Source organism: Nerophis ophidion, linkage group LG21, assembly GCF_033978795.1.
Source record: "Nerophis ophidion isolate RoL-2023_Sa linkage group LG21, RoL_Noph_v1.0, whole genome shotgun sequence".
NCBI classification, from domain to species: Eukaryota; Metazoa; Chordata; class Actinopteri; order Syngnathiformes; family Syngnathidae; genus Nerophis; species Nerophis ophidion.
Window position 1 is genome coordinate 41,294,311 of NC_084631.1, and position 19,494 is coordinate 41,313,804.

The 19,494-nt window shown below is 39.5% G+C and overlaps 1 protein-coding gene across 7 annotated transcripts in view; it reads left to right on the top strand.

Moving 5' to 3' along the window:
* The window catches only part of phf14 (PHD finger protein 14), a 149,039-nt gene that overhangs the window by 84,078 nt on the left and 45,467 nt on the right, over window positions 1–19,494 (top strand). For all 7 annotated transcript variants that reach the window (XR_009803561.1, XM_061882630.1, XM_061882626.1 and 4 more), the window contains exon 15: window positions 4,206–4,268. Coding sequence is in view for 6 of the 7 variants with exons in the window: in XM_061882630.1 (XP_061738614.1) it covers window positions 4,206–4,268 (63 nt within the window). In the remaining variant the exon portion in view is untranslated. The remainder of the gene's footprint in view (window positions 1–4,205; window positions 4,269–19,494) is intronic.

The window sequence follows — 19,494 nt, forward strand, 5'->3', positions numbered from 1 at the left end:
GGGTGGCACTGGGAGCAGGTGGGTAAAGTGTCTTGCCCAAGGACACAACGGCAGAGACTAGGATGGCGGAAGCGGGAATCGAACCTGCAACCCCCGAGTTGCTGGCACGGCCGCTCTACCAACCGAGCTATGCCGCCCACAGGTGTGCAGGCTAATTTGGGAACAGGTGGGTGCCATGATTGGGTATAAAAACAGCTTCCCCAAAAAATGCTCAGTCTTTCACAAGAAAGGATGGGGCGAGGTACACCCCTTTGTCCACAACTGCGTGAGCAAATAGTCAAACAGTTTAAGAACAACCTTTCTCAAAGTGCAATTGTAAGAAATTTAAGGATTTCAACATCTACGCTCCATAATATCATCAAAAGGTTCAGAGAATCTGGAGAAATCACTTCACAGAAACCAACATTGAATGACCGTGACCTTCCATCCCTCAGACGGCACTGTATCAAAAACCGACATCAATCTCTAAAGGATATCACCACATGGGCTCCGGAACACTTCAGAAAACCACTGTCACTACATACAGTTGGTCGCTACATCTGTAAGTGCAAGTTAAAGCTCTACTATGCAAAGCGAAAGCCATTTATCAACAACACCCAGAAACGCCGCCGGCTTCTCTGGGGCCCAAGATCATCTAAGATGGACTGATGCAAAGTGGGAAAGTGTTCCTTGGTCTGACGAGTCCACATTTCAAATTGTTTTTGGAAATATTCGACATCGTGTCATCCGGACCAAAGGGGAAGCGAACCATCCAGACTGATATCGACACAAAGTTGAAAAGCCAGCATCTGTGATGGTATGGGGGTGCATTAGTGCCCAAGGCATGGGTAACTTACACATCTGTGAAGGCACCATTAATGCTGAAAGGTACATACAGCTTTTAGAGCAACATATGCTGCCATCTAAGCGTTGTCTTTTTCATGGACGCCCCTGCTTATTTCAGCAAGACAATGCCAAGCCACATTCAGCACGTGTTACAACAGCGTGGCTTCGTTAAAAAAAGAGTGCGGGTACTTTCCTGGCCCGCCTGCAGTCCAGACCTGTCTCCCATGGAAAATGTGTGGCGCATTATGAAGCGTAAAATAGGACAGCGGAGACCCCGGACTGTTGAAGGACTGAAGCTCTACATAAAACAAGAATGGGAAAGAATTCCACTTTCAAAGCTTCAACAATTAGTTTCCTCAGTTCCCAAACGTTTATTGAGTGTTGTTAAAAGAATAAGTGATGTAACACAGTGGTGAACATGCCCTTTCCCAACTACTTTGGCACGTGTTGCAGCCATGAAATTCTAAGTTAATTATTATTTGCAAAAAAAAAAGTTTATGAGTTTGAACATCAAATATGTTGTCTTTGTAGCATATTCAACTGAATATGAGTTGAAAAGGATTTGCAAATCATTGTATTCCGTTTTTTATTTACATCTGACACAATTTAAGCGCCGTCTTTTTCATGGACGCCCCTGCTTATTTCAGCAAGACAATGCCAAGCCACATTCAGCACTTGTTACAACAGCGTGGCTTCGTTAAAAAAGAGTGCGGGTACTTTCCTGGCCCGCCTGCGGTCCAGACCTGTCTCTATTGGCCAACATGTCCGCAAATATAAATCATTCCTAATTGCTTGATTTGTCACAAGGCTGTGTGTGTGTGTGTGTGTGTGTGTGTGTGTGTGTGTGTGTGTGTGTGTGTGTGTGTGTGTGTGTGCGTGTGTGCGTGCGTGCGTGTGTGCGTGCGTGCGTGCGTGCGTGCGTGCGTGCGTGCGTGCGTGCGTGCGTGCGTGCGTGCGTGCGTGCGTGCGTGCGTGCGTGCGTGCGTGCGTGCGTGCGTGCGTGCGTGCGTGCGTGCGTGCGTGCGTGCGTGCGTGCGTGCGTGCGTGCGTGCGTGCGTGCGTGCGTGCGTGCGTGCGTGCGTGCGTGCGTGCGTGCGTGCGTGCGTGCGTGCGACATACACAGCCAGTGCAGTCCTGGAATGTAATGGAGAGAAGCCACAATGCCACTCTCCTTTTTTCACTTATGGAGCCCAAATACATCTTTTCCTGTCCAGTTGTTTAGCCTCCCCCAGCCCTCCCTGCTCCCACTTATCTGAGCAACCATGCTTTCATTCCCTCCCACTTCCTCAAGAGACTCTCCACATTGTTATCTGACAGCTTGGTGGCACTGGCAGCGCAATCTTTCACCTCCTTTTCTTTTCTTCCCCACTGTCAATATTTCACCTCCTCTTTCTCCTCTGGGACTGCAGGAGACTTTGCTACTCTTAAATCTAACTGACCTCAAACTATTGTTATTTTTATGATATATATATATATATATATATATGTGTGTGTATATATATTTTTATATATATATATACAGTACATTTATGTGTATATACTTTCTAGTAGTACATTGTCTGCAGCATAGTACTTTATCAACAATGTACAAAGCCCGTTTCCATATGAGTTGGGAAATTGTGTTAGATGTAAATATAAACAGAATACAATGATTTGCAAATCCTTTTCAACCCATATTCAGTTGAATATGCTACAAAGACAACATATTTGATGTTCAAACTCATAAACATTTTTTTTTTTTGCAGATAATCATTAACTTTAGAATTTGATGCCAGCAACACGTGACAAAGAAGTTGGGAAAGGTGGCAATAAATACTGATTAAGTTGAGGAATGCTCATCACACGCTTGTTTGGAACATCCCACAGGTGTGCAGGCTAATTGGGAACAGGTGGGTGCCATGATTGGCTATAAAAGCAGCGTCCATGAAATGCTAAGTAATTCACAAACAAGGATGGGGTGAGGGTCACCAATTTGTAAGCAAATTGTCGAACAGTTTTAGAACAACATTTCTCAACGAGCTATTGCAATGAATTTAGGGATTTTACCATCTACGGTCTGTAAAATCATCAAAGAGTTCAGAGAATCTGGAGAAATCACTGCACGTAAGCAATGATATAACGGACCTTTGAGCCCTCAGGCGGTACTGCATCAAAAACTGACATTGTGTAACGGATATCACCACATAGGCTCAGGAACACTTCATAAAACCACTGTCAGTAACTACAGTTGGTCGCTACATCTGTAAGTGCAAGTTAAAACTCTACTATGCAAAGCGAAAGCCATTTATCAACAACACCCAGGAACGCTGCTGGCTTCGCTGGGCCTGAGCTCATCTAAGATGGACTGATGCAAAGTGGAAAAGCGTTCTGTGGTCTGAAGAGTCCACATTTCAAATTATATTGGCAAACAGAGGACGTGTTGTCCTCCGGAACAAAGAGGAAAATAACCATTCAGATTGTTATAAGCGCAAAGTTGAAAAGCCGGCATGTGTGATGGTATGGGGGTGTATTAGTGCCCAAGGCATGGGTAACTTACACATCTGTGAAGGCACCATTAATGCTGAAAGGTACATACAGGTTTTGGAGCATCATATGTTTTCATCCAATCAACGTTATCATGGACGCCCCTGCTTATTTCAGCAAAACAATGCCAAGCCACTTGTTACAACACCGTGGCTTTGTAGTAAAAGAGTGTGGGTCCTTTTCTGGCCCGCCTGCAGTCCAGACCTGTCTCCCATGGAAAATGTGTGGCGCATTATGAAGCGTAAAATACGACAGCGGAGACCCCGGACTGTTGAAGGACTGAAGCTCTACATAAAACAAGAATGGGAAAGAATTCCACTTTCAAAGTTTCAATTATTAGTTTCCTCAGTTCCCAAACGTTTATTGAGTGTTGTTAAAAGAAAAGGTGATGTAACACAGTGGTGAACATGCCCTTTCCCAACTACTTTGGCATGTGTTGCAGCCATGAAATTCTAAGTTAATTATTATTTGCAAAAAAAAAAATGTTTATGAGTTTGAACATCAAATATTTTGTCTTTGTAGCATATTCAACTGAATATGGGTTGAAAAGGATTTGCAAATCATTGTATTCCGTTTATATTTACCTCCAACTCAATTTCCCAACTCATATGGAAACAGGGTTTGTAAGATATCAAAGTTTGTGGAAGAAACGCAACACATTTAATTCTTCAAAATAAGCCAAGTTGATTTTGAAGTCCTGTCGCGAACACACAGTAGAACAATGACAAGGTGGGAATCAAGAACTTCTCGTCCTGGTTGACAAATATTACCAAACACCACACACACACACACACACACAGTAACATTGTTTTGACGGTCATGCAGCGTTTCATTCTGGAAATTGTTGTCTTTCACAGAGAACCAGAGGACAAAAGAGAAAGAGCATCTCCATGTGTGAGGATGGAGAAGACAGAATGGAGGTTTGTCTCACCAACACACACACACACACGCACACACACACACACATATTCCACCAGAAGATGCATAGAAAATAGGATGCCTTGTTTTTATTTTAGAAGTGTATTTTATCTTTTTATTTCTAAAGACTTAGTGTCCACATGCGTGGACAGCACCTTTTAGCTCTTATTTCTAAAATTGTGTACACTACTGAATTGGGGTCTTATGGCCACTTACGTGGACACTGATACGGCCATCTGGTGTCAGAAGAGTATAACATACAATGGAATTCAGAAAAAAAAATTTTAAAAATAAGAACACGTTTGTGTACTTATGGATTAAGTACATCATATCCAAAGATGATTCTTAGTTTTTATTCTAATTAGGGTCCAATAAGCCCAAATAGCAAAGAAAAATTTAAAAAAGAATGTAAACAAACAGCTTGGGCTTTAAGAGGTTAAATCCTGTGCAGCTACAAGTTGTGTACGCACTGCAAATGTAACTACCGGCATGTGAAATGTCCGCAAAAATGTGCAAATCCGTGTTTTCAAACATTTAGTTTTGCGACAAAATATCACCACCAGGTTTTGTTTTTTTAATTTAAAATATGAATAAAAATGACTGACCATCTAGCTGGATGTCAGGTTCAAACACTGATGACATTTATTAAACAGACAAGAAGCAAGGAATCACGCAGAGACAGAGTCTCTCCTCATTGAGTTTAGCTCAATGAGGAGAGACGTTTGGGACTGCACGCTCAGTTACAGTCTCCCACCAAGCTCTAAGGTACGGCCCACGTGCTCCTGTATGTATTTGGGAGGTCCCTGGTTACATCACTGAGGCTGCCTCTAAAGGGAGTGGTCACACATATCACGCAAAGCAGCTTCCAGTACGCACAATACGTGACGGAATGTGCTGGGGGCCTTGTGATTGCCTTGTCTCTGCTTCGTCTGCGGGCTGTCGTCTTATCTTCGTTGAAGTCCTTGGCTGTTAGCGAGCTAAAACAAACATTTCTGCGGCGAGGCAACCCCTCTTATGATAACAAGTTTTGTCCTTGCACAGATAGAAAAGTACAACTTGAGCACTATTACTTACAACTATAGCAACAGCCTTTAAGCATAAGAATTGGGTGATAACTTACACATCATTATTCTAACACTCGCTTACTTACTTGTTGATGGCTGTCCACTTTGCTCCTACCCATTTCTGAACGATTGACATCCGAATACTGCTAGTTCCGAACCAGTTGTAGTTCCGGAGTACTTACTAGTAGCCAGCTAGCAGGTATATTTTGGACACAATGGATGTAAACAGAGGTTACTGTACAACACCGGAAGTATCTTACCCGAGGGGGCTAGAGTTGCCAAATGGTAAAATTTTTCTGACTTCTGTTCTAGAATTGGACCTGACATTTTCAATTATAATAACATTGGTAAACTAGATGAATGTGAATGCTCCAATGCTGAAGTTGAAGTGAAATACTGACAGAATGTAGTAGGAATGTAAGAATAGTTGGAATGTTGGAATGTTTTGAATGGTCAAAGAGTTTGAATTCTCAGAACAAACGGAAGTTGGGAAATTGTTAGTTGGATAAGTGGAAAATGTTGAAGGATGAATGGTTTGAATCGGTTGAAAAATGTCCCTAAAAACTAGGAATTCTTGGAAATCCGGGATTTTTTTTTGTAATTGTTGAAGGACAGCTCACAATTTTGAAGTAGCTGAATATTTTGGAGGAATGTATGGGCAGTGGAACGTTTAAAATGGGTTGAAAAATGTGGGAGGAGTAGTTCTTCAGAAAAAAGGGTCAAAAAAAGAGAAATTTTTTTGAACTTGTAAAACTGATAGTTTGAATGTCCAGGATGAGTGGAATATGTTGGAGGTAGAATGGCTTGAATCTGTTGAAAAATGTGGAAATGGAAGTTCGAAAAATTATTTTTGAATGGCAAAAATGTCCTGTAAAGTCTGAAATTCTGGGGAATTTGTCAAAGGAAATCCCGTGATTCCCCGAATAATCTGAACAGTTTGAAGTTGGAACACTTTGTATCTGATAAAAAAATGGGAAAATTTGACAAATGTCCCATTCATTTCAATGGGAATTTTTGGAAAAGCGGGAGTTTTTGGAAAATGTTACAAGACTCAAATGTTCTGAATGAGTTGAAATGGTTGGCGTTGGAATTTTTCAAATCGCTTGAGAAATGTCGAAGTAGTAACATTTTTAATTGAGAAATGGTATTGAGGAATCTCGGGAAAACCGTGAATTTTTCCAGTTAAAGAAAAAACCTGAGTTTTTTCTTTGTCCTGATTAAGAGGAATGTATGGACGGTGGAACGTTTGAAGTGGGTTGGAAAATGTGGGAGGAGTAGTTGCCAGAAAATTTTTTCATAAAAGGGATTTTTTTTGAACTTGTAAAACTGATAGTCTGCATGTCCAGAATGAGTGAAACATGTTGGAGGTGGAATGACTTGAATCTGTTGAAAAATGTGGAAATGGAAGTCCGAAAAATTCATTTTGAATGGCAAAAATGTCCCGGAAAAGCTGAAATTCTGACGAATTTTTGGAATTTGCCAAAGGAAATCCCGCGATTCCCCGAATAGGCTCAAGAGTTTGAAGTTGGAACAGTTTGAACCGGATAAAAAATGTGGAAATTTGACAAATGTCCCATTCATTAGAATGGGAATTTCATTGGAAAAGCGGGAATTTTTTGGAAAATGTTACAAGACTCAAATGTTCTGAATGAGTTGAAATGGTTGGCGTTTGAATTTTTCAAATCACTTGAGAAATGTCGAAGTAGTAAAATTTTTAATTGAGAAATGGTATTGAGGAATCTCGGGAAAACCGTGAATTTTTCCAGTTAAAGAAAAATACTTTGTTTTTTTGTCCTGATTAAGAGGAATGTATGGACGGTGGAACGTTTTAAGTGGGTTGGAAAATGTGGGAGGAGTAGTTGCCAGAAAAATTTTTAATAAAAGGAATTTTTTTTGAACTTGTAAAACTGATAGTCTGCATGTCCAGAATGAGTGAAACATGTTGGAGGTGGAATGGCTTGAATCTGTTTAAAAATGTGGAAATGGAAGTTTGAAAAATTAATTTTGAATGGCAAAAATGTCCCGGAAAAGCTGAAATTCTGACGAATTTTTGGAATTTGCCAAAGGAAATCCCGCGATTCCCCGAATAGGCTCAAGAGTTTGAAGTTGGAACAGTTTGAATCGGATAAAAAATGTGGAAATTTGACAAATGTCCCATTCATTAGAATGGGAATTTCATTGGAAAAGCGGGAATTTTTGGGAAAATGTTGCAAGACTCAAATGTTCTGAATGAGTTAAAATGGTTGGTGTTGGAATTTTTCAAATCGCTTGAGAAATGTCGAAGTAGTAACATTTTTAATTGAGAAATCGTATTAAGGAATCCCGGGAAAACCGTGAATTTTTCCGGTTAAAGAAAAAAACTCAGTTTTTTTGTCCTGATTAAGAGGAATGTATGGACGGTGGAACCTTTGAAGTGGGTTGGAAAATGTGGGAGGAGTAGTTGCCAGAAAATTTTTTCATAAAAGGGATTTTTTTTGAACTTGTAAAACTGATAGTCTGCATGTCCAGAATGAGTGAAATATGTTGGAGGTGGAATGGCTTGAATCTGTTGAAAAATGTGGAAATGGAAGTCCGAAAAATTCATTTTGAATGGCAAAAATGTCCCGGAAAAGCTGAAATTCTGACGAATTTTTGGAATTTGCCAAAGGAAATCCCGCGATTCCCCGAATAGGCTCAAGAGTTTGAAGTTGGAACAGTTTGAATCGGATAAAAAATGTGGAAATTTGACAAATGTCCCATTCATTAGAATGGGAATTTCATTGGAAAAGCGGGAATTTTTTGGAAAATGTTGCAAGACTCAAATGTTCTGAATGAGTTGAAATGGTTGGTGTTGGAATTTTTCAAATTGCTTGAGAAATGTTGAAGTAGTAACATTTTTAATTGAGAAATGGTATTAAGGAATCCCGGGAAAACCGTGAATTTTTTCAGTTAAAGAAAAAAACGTTGTCCCTAAAAACTAGGAATTCTTGGAAATCCGGGAATTGTTTTAATTGTTGAAGGAGAGCTCACAATTTTGAACAGGCTGAATATTTTAGAGTGGGGAACGGTTTGAATCGGATAAAAAATGTGGGAATTGTGGAACTTTGACTAATGTCCCATTCATTTCAATGGGAATTTTTAATGGGAATTTCATGGAAATTTGGGAATTTTGGGGAAAATGTTAAAAGACTCAAATGTTCTCTTAATGAGTTGAAATAGTTGGTTCTGAAAATTTTCAAATCGGTTGAGAAAAGGTGAAGTAGTAACATTTTTAATTGGGAAATGGTATTAAGGAATTTCGGGAAAATAGGGAATTGTTCTAGTTCAAAAAACAACTTTGTTTTTTTAGTCCTAATAAGAGGAATTCATGGGCGGTGGAATGTTTGAAGTGGGTTAAAAATGTGGGGGGAGTAGTTGCCAAAAAAAAGGTAAAAAATAAGGGGATTTTTTTTTTGTTTTAACTTGGAAAAATTATAGTCTGCATGTCCAGGATGAGTGGAATATGTTGAAGGTGGAATGGTTTGAAAAATGTGGAAATGAAAGTTTGAAAAATGGCCAATTCATTTTGAATGGTAAAAATGTCCCTAAAAACTAGGAATTCTTGGAAAACCGTGAATTTCTTTAATTGTTGAAGGAGAGCTCACAATTTTGAACAGGCTGAATATTTTAGAGTGGGGACTGTTTGAATCGGATAAAAAATGTGGAAATGTGGAACTTTGACAAATGTCCCATTCATTTCAATGGGAATTTTTAATGGGAATTTCATGGAAATTTGGGAATTTTGGGGAAAATGTTAAAAGACTCAAGTGTTCTCTTAATGAGTTGAAATAGTTGGTGTTGGAATTGTTTTAATTGCTTAAGAAATGTTGAAGTAGTAACATTTTTAATCGCGAAATGGTATTAAGGAATTCCAGGAATTTAGGGAAAACCGGGAATTTTTCCAGTTCTAAAAACAACTTTTTTTTTTTCCCTGATTAAGAGGAATATATGGACGGTGGAACGTTTAAAGTTGGTTGAAAAATGTCAGAGGAGTAGTTGCCCGTAAAAAGGTATAAAAAAAGGGATTTTTTTTTATTTTTACTTGTAAAAATGATATTCTGCATGTCCAGGATGAGTGGAATATGTTGGAAGTGGAATGGTTTGAATATTTGCACATTTTTCAACCGATTCAAACCCATCCACCTCCAACATATTCCACTCATTCTGGACATGCAGACTATCAGTCTTACAAGTTAAAAAAAACAACCTTTTTTGACCCTTTTTTCTGGCAACTATTCCTCCCACATTTATCAACCCACTTTGAATAGTTTGAAAAATGTGGAAATGGAAGTTTGAAAAATGTCCCTGAAAACTGGGAATTCTTGGAAAACCGGGAATTTCTTTAATTGTTGAAGGAGAGCTCACAATTTTGAACAGGCTGAATATTTTGGAGTGGGAACGGTTTGAATCGGAAAAAAAATGTGGGAATTGTGGAACTTTGACAAATGTCCCATTCATTTCAATGGGAATTTCATGGGAAAAGCGGGAATTTTGGGGAAAATATTAAAAGACTCAAGTGTTCTCTGAATGAGTTGAAATGGTTGGTGTTGGAATTTTTCAAATCGGTTGAGAAATGTCGAAGTAGTAACATCTTTAATTGAGATATGGTGTTAAGGAATTCCAGGAATGTGATTAAAACTGGGATTTTTCCTGTTAAAAAAATTGTTTTTTGTCCTGATTAAGAGGAGTGTATGGACATTGGAGAGTTTAAAGTGGGTTAAAATGTGAGAGGAGTAGTTGCCAGAAAAAAGGTAAAAAAGAAAGGGATATTTTTTTTTCACTGGGAAAACTAATAGTCTGCATGTCCAGGATGACAAGAATATGTTGGAGGTGGAATGGCTTGAATCGATTGAAAAATGTGGAAATGGAAGTTTGAAAAATTCATTTTGAATGGGAAAAATGTCCCGGAAAAGCTGAAATTCTGGGGAATTTTTGGAATTTGTCAGAGGAAATCCTGCGATTCCCCAAATAGGCTCAACAGTTTGAAGTTGGAACAGTTTTAATCGGATGAAAAATGTGGAAAGCAGAGAGCGCCAAAATCTGGAGAAGAAGAAGTTGAATAAATAGATCAACTTTGGTGTAGAAAAGCATACCCTACCAACTTTATTTATAAAGGCCTTTAAAAAGAAGCACAGTTGAAGAACAAAGGGCTGCACAGCACAAAGAAATAGAGGCAAAGGACTGAGTAAAAAATCATTTAAAACAGAAGCAAAATACACTTTGAAAAAGCAAATACAAACAAGTTTGGTGAGTTTTGAAGCATTTTAAGGGGGTCAAATTACAGCTCAAAGAGGCAAAAATAGCATTAATTGCGAAAATTTTGCTTTGAATTAGTTTTTGCAAAATTTCAGTTGATTTTAGGTATAGACGTTTCTAATTGGAAATGTAGGTCTAAGTCAGACCTACATAGGGGTTTTTGTTTCATGTCTCTACGACATGCCTAACGGAAGTTACAAGCAGTCTCTTCCTAGGGGGCGCTAGCGCGCAATTTTCATTTTTGGGGTTTGGTTGCTTAATAGGTTGGGAAGGTCCACCGTACCGATGTGTGTGCCAAATTTGGTGAGTTTTGAAGCATGTTAAGGGGGTCAACTTAGGGGGCAAAGGTGCGGAATAATAAATAATAATAATAATAATAATAATTAAAGCTGCAAGCAGCGTTGGTCGGGTCCGCCTTTGGCCGCTGCCAAGCCGTTGTCTAAGTCAGACCTACATAGAGGTCTTTGTTTCATGTCTCTACGACATTCCTAACAGAAGTTACAAGCAGTTTTGTCTGGGTTTTTTCCTAGGGGGCTCTAGAGTGCAATTTTGACTTTTGGGGTTTGTTTTTTTATTAGATGGCAATTGACGCCAGGCCTGATGTGTGTGTAAAATTTGATGAGTTTTGAAGCATGTTAAGGGGGTCAAATTACAGATCTGCGTTTCTGGATGTTGTTGATAAATGGCTTTCACTTTGCATAGTAGGGCTTTAACTTGCACTTTGAAGCATTTTAAGGGGGTCAAATTACAGCTCAAAGAGGCAAAAATGAAATTTTTTTGGAAAATTTGCACAGGGATTTTTTGAAGGCGCGTAAAATCCAAACCAGAGCAGTAATCAAAACTCTTTCGATCATTTTTAATCAGAAGGGTTCAAACTCTGTCCTGTGCGAGTTTGAAGCCGAAACGACAAACGCGCTCAGAGAAGATAACGTTTGAAAAAAGGTGACAGGTGTTTACAAAACTTTTATTTTGAAGGGGTAATTTTAACTTCCTGTTGATTTTTGCTGAAGGATGTCGATTATTAAAATGTAGGTCTAAGTGAGACCTACATAGAGGTTTTTGTTTCAGGTCTCTGACGTTTTTACCGGAAGTTACAAGCAGTTTTGTCTGTGTTTTCTTCCTAGCAGCAGTTTTTTCTGTGTTTCATGCAAAAATTGTGCTAAAGCGCAATTTTGAGTTTTATGGTTTGGTTTTTTCATTAGATCACAATTTTTGCCAGTCCTGATGTCTGCCAAGTTTGGTGAGTTTTGAAGCATTCTAAGGGGGTCAAATTACAGTTCAAAGAGGCAAAAATTGCATTTTTTGCGAAAATGTTGTATTGAAGGGGTTTTTGCCAACTTTTTGTAGATTTTTGCCCCAAAAGGTAAAATTATGAAATGTAGGTCTAAGTCAGTTCTACGTATACATTTTTGTTTCATGTCTCTACGACATTCTTAACGGAATTTACAAGCAATTTTTTTTTTTTTGTTTTAAGGGGCGCTAGCGCGCAATTTTCGTTTTTGGGGTTTGGTTGCTTAATAAGTTTGGAAGGTTTGCCACACCGACATGTGTGTCAAATTTGGTGAGTTTGGAAGCATGTTAAGGGGGTCAAATTACAGCGCATAGGTGCGGAATAATAATAATAAAGAATAATATAAAACCTTACAGTTATCCTAATAACAATTTGTTAGAAAAAGTTAAAAAGTTAAAAAAAAGTTTAAAGCCAGTGAATAAAAATGGGTTTTAAGAAGGGTTTTAAAAGTATAAATGTGAGATCCACACAAAGATCTAGTAAAAGACATGTAAGCGTCAAAGAGGTTGTTAGAGGAGAATAAATGGAAAGGTCAAATATATGCACCCAATTGCAGGAAATGTAGTCTTTGATTTTCTACATTTTCTTTTGAGTTTTGCGTGGCCGCACTTTGTGCCGTCATGTAAATGTTCCTCTTTTTTCCCGTCCCTGTAACTAACACAACAGTAAAGGTTACGCTTATTAATTTACACGTGACAACCGGAATTGTTATTTTTCTTTCTAAAAATGTCATTTGAGCCAGGAACGTACCGTACGCACCTCTACCAAACCATCTTAAAACCCAACCGTAATGATGGCCAAAAATTTTGCACGTGTTTTGTTTGAAAATAGGGCTGGGTGATACGGCCTTTTATTAATATCACGATATTTTTAAGCCATGTCACGATACACCATATACAGTGGGGCAAAAAAGTATTTAGTCAGCCGGCGATTGTGCAAGTTCTCCCACTTAAAAAGATGACAGAGGTCTGTAATGTTCAGCATAGGTACACTTCAACTGTGAGAGACAGACTGTGAAGCAAAAAAGACAGGAATTCACATTGTAGGAATTTTAAAGAATTTATTTCTAAATTGTGGTGGAAAATAATACAAAATCAACTCAATACTTTGTAATATAACCTTTGTTGGCAATAACAGAGGTCAAACAATTACTATAGGTCTTTACCAGGTTTGCTGGTATTTTGGCCCATTCCTCAATGCAGATCTTCTGGAGAGCAGTGATGTTTTGGGGCTGTCGTTGAGCAACATGGACTTTCAACTCCCTCCACAGATTTTCTATGGGGTTGAGGTCTGGAGACTGGCTAGGCCACTCCAGGACTTTCGAATGCTTCTTGCGGAGCCACTCCTTCGTTGCCCGGGCGGTGTGTTTGGGATCATTGTCATGCTGGAAGACCGAGCCGCGTTTCATCTTCAAACTTCTCACTGATGGAAGGAGGTTTTGGCTCCAAATCTCACGATACATGGCCCCATTCATTCTTTCCTTAACACGGATCAATCGTCCTGTCCCCTTAGCAGAAAAACAGCCCCAAATCATGATGTTTCCACCCCCATGCTTCACAGTAGGTATGGTGTTCTTGGGATGCAACTCAGTATTCTTCTTCCTCCAAACACGACGATTTGAGTTTATACCAAAAAGTTCTATTTTGGTTTCATCTGACCACATGACATTCTCCCAATCTTCTGCTGTATCATCCATGTGCTCGCTGGCAAACCTCAGACGGGCCTGGGCAGGCACTGGCTTAAGCAGGGGGACACGTCTGGCACTGCAGGATTTGATTCCCTGTCGGCGTAGTGTGTTACTGATGGTAACCTTTGTTACTTTGGTACCAGCTCTCTGCAGGTCATTCACCAGGTGTGGTTCTGGGATTTTTGCTCACCGTTCTCATGATCATTTCAACCCCACAGGATGAGATCTTGCGTGGAGCCCCAGACCGAGGGAGATTATCAGTGGTCTTGTATATCTTCCATTTTCTGATAATTGCTCCCACAGTTGATTTTTTTCACACCAAGCTCTGGTGAAGGTCTGCAATTCTTTTTTTCCTGGTGTCCTTCGACAGCTCTTTGGTCTTGGCCATAGTGGAGTTTGGAGTCTGACTGTTTGAGGCCGTGGACAGGTGTCTTTTATACAGATAACAAGTTCAAACAGGTTCCATTAATACAGGTAACGAGTGGAGGACAGAAGAGCTTCTTAAAGAAGTTGTTACAGGTCTGTGAGAGCCAGAGATCTTCCTTGTTTGAAGTGACCAAATACTTATTTTCCACCATAATTTACAAATAAATTCTTTAAAATTCCTACAATGTGAATTCCTGGATTTTTTCTTTGATGAAAATGACAGACCTCTGTCATCATTTTAAGTGGGAGAACTTGCACAATCGCTGGCTGATTAAATACTTTTTGCCCCACTTTATATGTGGATATTTTGCCTTAGCCTTGAATGAAGACTTGATGCATATAATGACAGCAGTATGATGATTCTATGTGTCTACATTCAAACATTCTTCTTCATACTGCATTCATATATGCTACTTTTAAACTTTCACGCAGAGAGGGAAATCACAAGTAAAAGTGTATTTATGAAACAGTCATTGGCACAGTGGCACAAACATTCATGTCATTTCCAAAACAGAAAGTGCAAGATTGTCAGTGACATTTTAAAACAAGCTATTAGTGCACAAAAGTGCACTAATAGTCCGGTCCACTCCCTGTATGATCAGTGCCAGAGCTTGGTCCGCATTGCCGGGCAGTAAGTCGAACACATTTCCAGTGAGGGTTGGACTCCGCCAAGGCTGTCCTTTGTCACCCATTCTGTTCATAACTTTTATGGACAGAATTTCTAGGCGCAGTCAAGGCGTTGAGGGGTTCCGGTTTGGTGACCGCAGGATTAGGTCTCTGCTTTTTGCAGATGATGTGGTCCTGATGGCTTCATCTGACCGGGATCTTCAGCTCTCACTGGATCGGTTTGCGACCGGAATGAGAATCAGCACCTCCAAGTCCGAGTCCATGGTTCTCGCCCGGAAAAGGGTGGAATGCCATCTCCGGGTTGGGGAGGAGACCCTGCCCCAAGTGGAGGAGTTCAAGTACCTAGGAGTCTTGTTCACGAGTGAGGGAAGAGTGGATCGTGAGATCGACAGGCGGATCGGTGCGGCGTCTTCAGTAATGCGGACGTTGTATCGATCCGTTGTGGTGAAGAAGGAGCTGAGCCGGAAGGCGAAGCTCTCAATTTACCGGTCGATCTACGTTCCCATCCTCACCTATGGTCATGAGCTTTGGGTCATGACCGAAAGGATAAGATCACGGGTACAAGCGGCCGAAATGAGTTTGGGTCTCTCCCTTAGAGATAGGGTGAGAAGCTCTGCCATCCGGGAGGAACTCAAAGTAAAGCCGCTGCTCCTTCACATCGAGAGGAGCCAGATGAGGTGGTTCGGGCATCTGGTCAGGATGCCACCCAAACGCCTCCCTAGGGAGGTGTTTAGGGCAAGTCCAGCTGGTAGGAGGCCACGGGGAAGACCCAGGACACGTTGGGAAGACTATGTCTCCCGGCTGGCCTGGGAACACCTCGGGATCCCCCGGGAAGAGCTGGACGAAGTGGCTGGGGAGAGGGAAGTCTGGGTTTCCCTGCTTAGGTTGTTGCCCCCGCGACCCGACCTCGGATAAGCGGAAGAAGATGGATGGATGGATGGTCACTAAGATGAGATATATCAAAACAACACTAAGTTAAAGTGCACTTTTTGTACAGAACACCACTACAATAGTTTAAAACAAACAAAGGGCACTTTTGTGCATGATGTCACACAAGATATTTCAATAAGTGTCAAATAAAAATGAGCTGCATAATAGGAAATGTAATAGTGTATGTCCTTCGCTATGTGGTAGGTTCCTGCGGACGTTATCTCCTTCTGTTGTTGACTATTCTCTTCATACGGTGTTGATGTTGAAATGGTTGCTTGGACATTTTGTGGGTGTGGCACCGAACGGAGATGTTGACATGCGGAGTTTCAAGCGCTCTTCATTCTCTAGCACAGGGGTAGGGAACCTATGGCTCTAGAGCCAAATGTGGCTCTTTTGATGACTGCATCTGGCTCTCGGATAAATCTTAGCCGACGTTGCTTAACACGATAATTATGAATAATTTCGCTGGTAATCACAGTGCTAAAAATAACGTGCAAAATATGAAACATTCTCATGCATTTAAATCCATCCATCCGTTTTCTACCGCACTTCTTCAAGAAGTCGCATTAATGGTAAGAAGTATTTTATGTCACGATGGGGGGGTCGCAGTTTGCTGCGGGGTCGTTCCCCCAGCATTTAGGTAAAAACATGATTTAATTTCAACTAAAAAAAAGATACAAACAAAAATCGCTCACAGTGGAGGCACAACTTGAGCTAAGGAACAAAGCTAACGCATAAACAGACTATGAACATAAATCAAACAAAACTTACTCGGCATGGCATGACGCACAAAACTATGGCAAGGCACGAAACAAGTCAGCACAGAGCGAGAAAAGATCACATTGACGCCAGGGCGACTGACTGGCAAAGACGAGCTTAAATAGTGCTCGGGAAGCAGGTGAGCGGGCATTTTGTCCACCAGAGACAGGTGGACAAAATGAGTAACCAAGGAAACCAGACAAGGGAGTGGAAAAAAACAGGAACTTAAAGAGTCCAAAGGACAAACAGCACATGGCCAAACAAAAACATGATCAACAGACATGACATTTTATTTATTATTGGTCAGCTTCAGAATAACAATGTTATTAAAAACAATAAGAGACTAATTATACTCTAGAAATGTTGGTCTTACTTAAAAATGCACACATTTATTTGTATTCAGTGTTAAAAAATATGATATGGCTCTCACTGAAATACATTTTGAAATATTTGGCTTTCATGGCTCTCTCAGCCAAAAAGGTTCCCGACCCCTGGTCTAGCAGGTGACTTTTCAAATGTTGCTACAAATTAGCAGTCGGTGTTACTTTTTGTAGAAACGCTTTTGCCGCATAGCTGTTCAACATCTTCCCGCTTGAAGCCAAACCACCGCCAGACGATGGACCACGTGCTGTTTTTCTTGGGAATTCATTCTTCCTCCATTTGTTACCAGATTGGCACCTTCTTTCTCTCACATGACCACTCGCACCGCACTTCTAGCACCACAGCTAACGTTACCCATGTAGTTACCTCTCTGCTCGGGGAGGGTGTATGACGTCGCACGCACAACAGTATGTAAGAAGGTGCGATTGTTTTACGTCTCTTTGAGAAGCAGAGACAAGAAAGAGTGAGAAATGCATGCAGTGTAATGCCCGCAGCTAAAAGCAACTGTGTGAGAACGTATACTCCAATATCAACATATAGTAATTTTTTGTATCGCACGGACAAAACCATGATATATCCAGTATAAATAAACAAGTTATTAGTGCACTTTTGTGCATGATGTCACTAAGATGACATAGCCAAACACTCAATTAAAGTGCACTTTGTGTACAGAACACCACTACAATAGTTAAAAACAAATAAAGTGCACTTTTGTGCATGATGTCACTAAGATGACATAGCAGAACAACACTAAATTAAAGTGCACTTTGTGTACAGAACGCCACTACAATAGTTAAAAACAAATAAAGTGCACTTTTGTGCATGATGTCACTAAGATGACATAGCAAAACAACACTAAATTAAAGTGCACTTTTTGTACAGAACGCCACTACAATAGTTTAAAACAAATAAAGTGTACTTTTGTGCATGATGTCACTAAGATGACATATCAGAACAACACTAAATTAAAGTGCACTTTTTGTACAGAACGCCACTACAATAGTTAAAAACAAATAAAGTGCACTTTTGTGCATGATGTCACTAAGATGACATATCAGAACAACACTAAATTAAAGTGCACTTTGTGTACAGAACACCACTACAATAGTTAAAAACAAATAAAGTGCACTTTTGTGCATGATGTCACTAAGATGACATAGCAGAACAACACTAAATTAAAGTGCACTTTGTGTACAGAACACCACTACAATAGTTAAAAACAAATAAAGTGCACTTTTGTGCATGATGTCACTAAGATGACATAGCCAAACAACACTAAATTAAAGTGCACTTTGTGTACAGAACGCCACTACAATAGTTAAAAACAAATAAAGTGCACTTTTGTGTATGATGTCACTAAGATGACATAGCAGAACAACACTAAATTAAAGTGCACTTTGTGTACAGATTGCCATTACAATAGTTAAAAACAAATAAAGTGCACTTTTGTGCATGATGTCAATAAGATGACACATCAGAACAACACTAAATTAAAGTGCACTTTTTGTACATAACGCCACTACAATAGTTAAAAACAAATAAAGTGCACTTTTGTGCATGATGTCACTAAGATGACATATCAGAACAACACTAAATTAAAGTGCACTTTTTGCACAGAACGCCACTACAATAGTTAAAAACAAATAAAGTGCACTTTTGTGCATGATGTCATTAAGATGACATAGCAAAACAACACTAAATTAAAGTGCACTTTTTGTACAGAACGCCACTACAATAGTTAAAAACAAATAAAGTGCACTTTTGTGCATGATGTCACTAAGATGACATAGCAGAACAACACTAAATTAAAGTGCACTTTGTGTACAGAACGCCAATACAATAGTTAAAAACAAATAAAGTGCACTTTTGTGCATGATGTCACTAAGATGACACATCAGAACAACACTAAATTAAAGTGCACTTTTTGTACAGAACGCCACTACAATAGTTAAAAACAAATAAAGTGCACTTTTGTGCATGATGTCACTGAGATGACATAGCCGAACAACACTAAATTAAAGTGCACTTTGTGTACAGAACACCACTACAATAGTTAAAAACAAATAAAGTGCACTTTTGTGCATGATGTCACTAAGATGAGATATCAGAACAACACTAAATTAAAGTGCACTTTTTGTACAGAACGCCACTACAATAGTTAAAAACAAATAAAGTGCACTTTAGTGCATGATGTCACTAAGATGACACATCAGAACAACACTAAATTAAAGTGCACTTTTTGTACAGAACGCCACTACAATAGTTAAAAACAGATAAAGTGCCCTTTTGTGCATGATGTCACTAAGATGACATAGCAAAACAACACTAAATTAAAGTGCACTTTTTGTACAGAACGCCACTACAATAGTTAAAAACAAATAAAGTGCACTTTTGTGCATGATGTCACTAAGATGACATAGCAAAACAACACTAAATTAAAGTGCACTTTGTGTACAGAACGCCACTACAATAGTTAAAAACAAATAAAGTGCACTTTTGTGCATGATGTCACTAAGATGACACATCAGAACAACACTAAATTAAAGTGCACTTTTTGTACAGAACGCCACTACAATAGTTAAAAACAAATAAAGTGCACTTTTGTGCATGATGTCACTAAGATGACATAGCCGAACAACACTAAATTAAAGTGCACTTTGTGTACAGAACACCACTACAATAGTTAAAAACAGATAAAGTGCACTTTTGTGCATGATGTCACTAAGATGACATATCAGAACAACACTAAATTAGAGTGCACTTTTTGTACAGAACGCCAATACAATAGT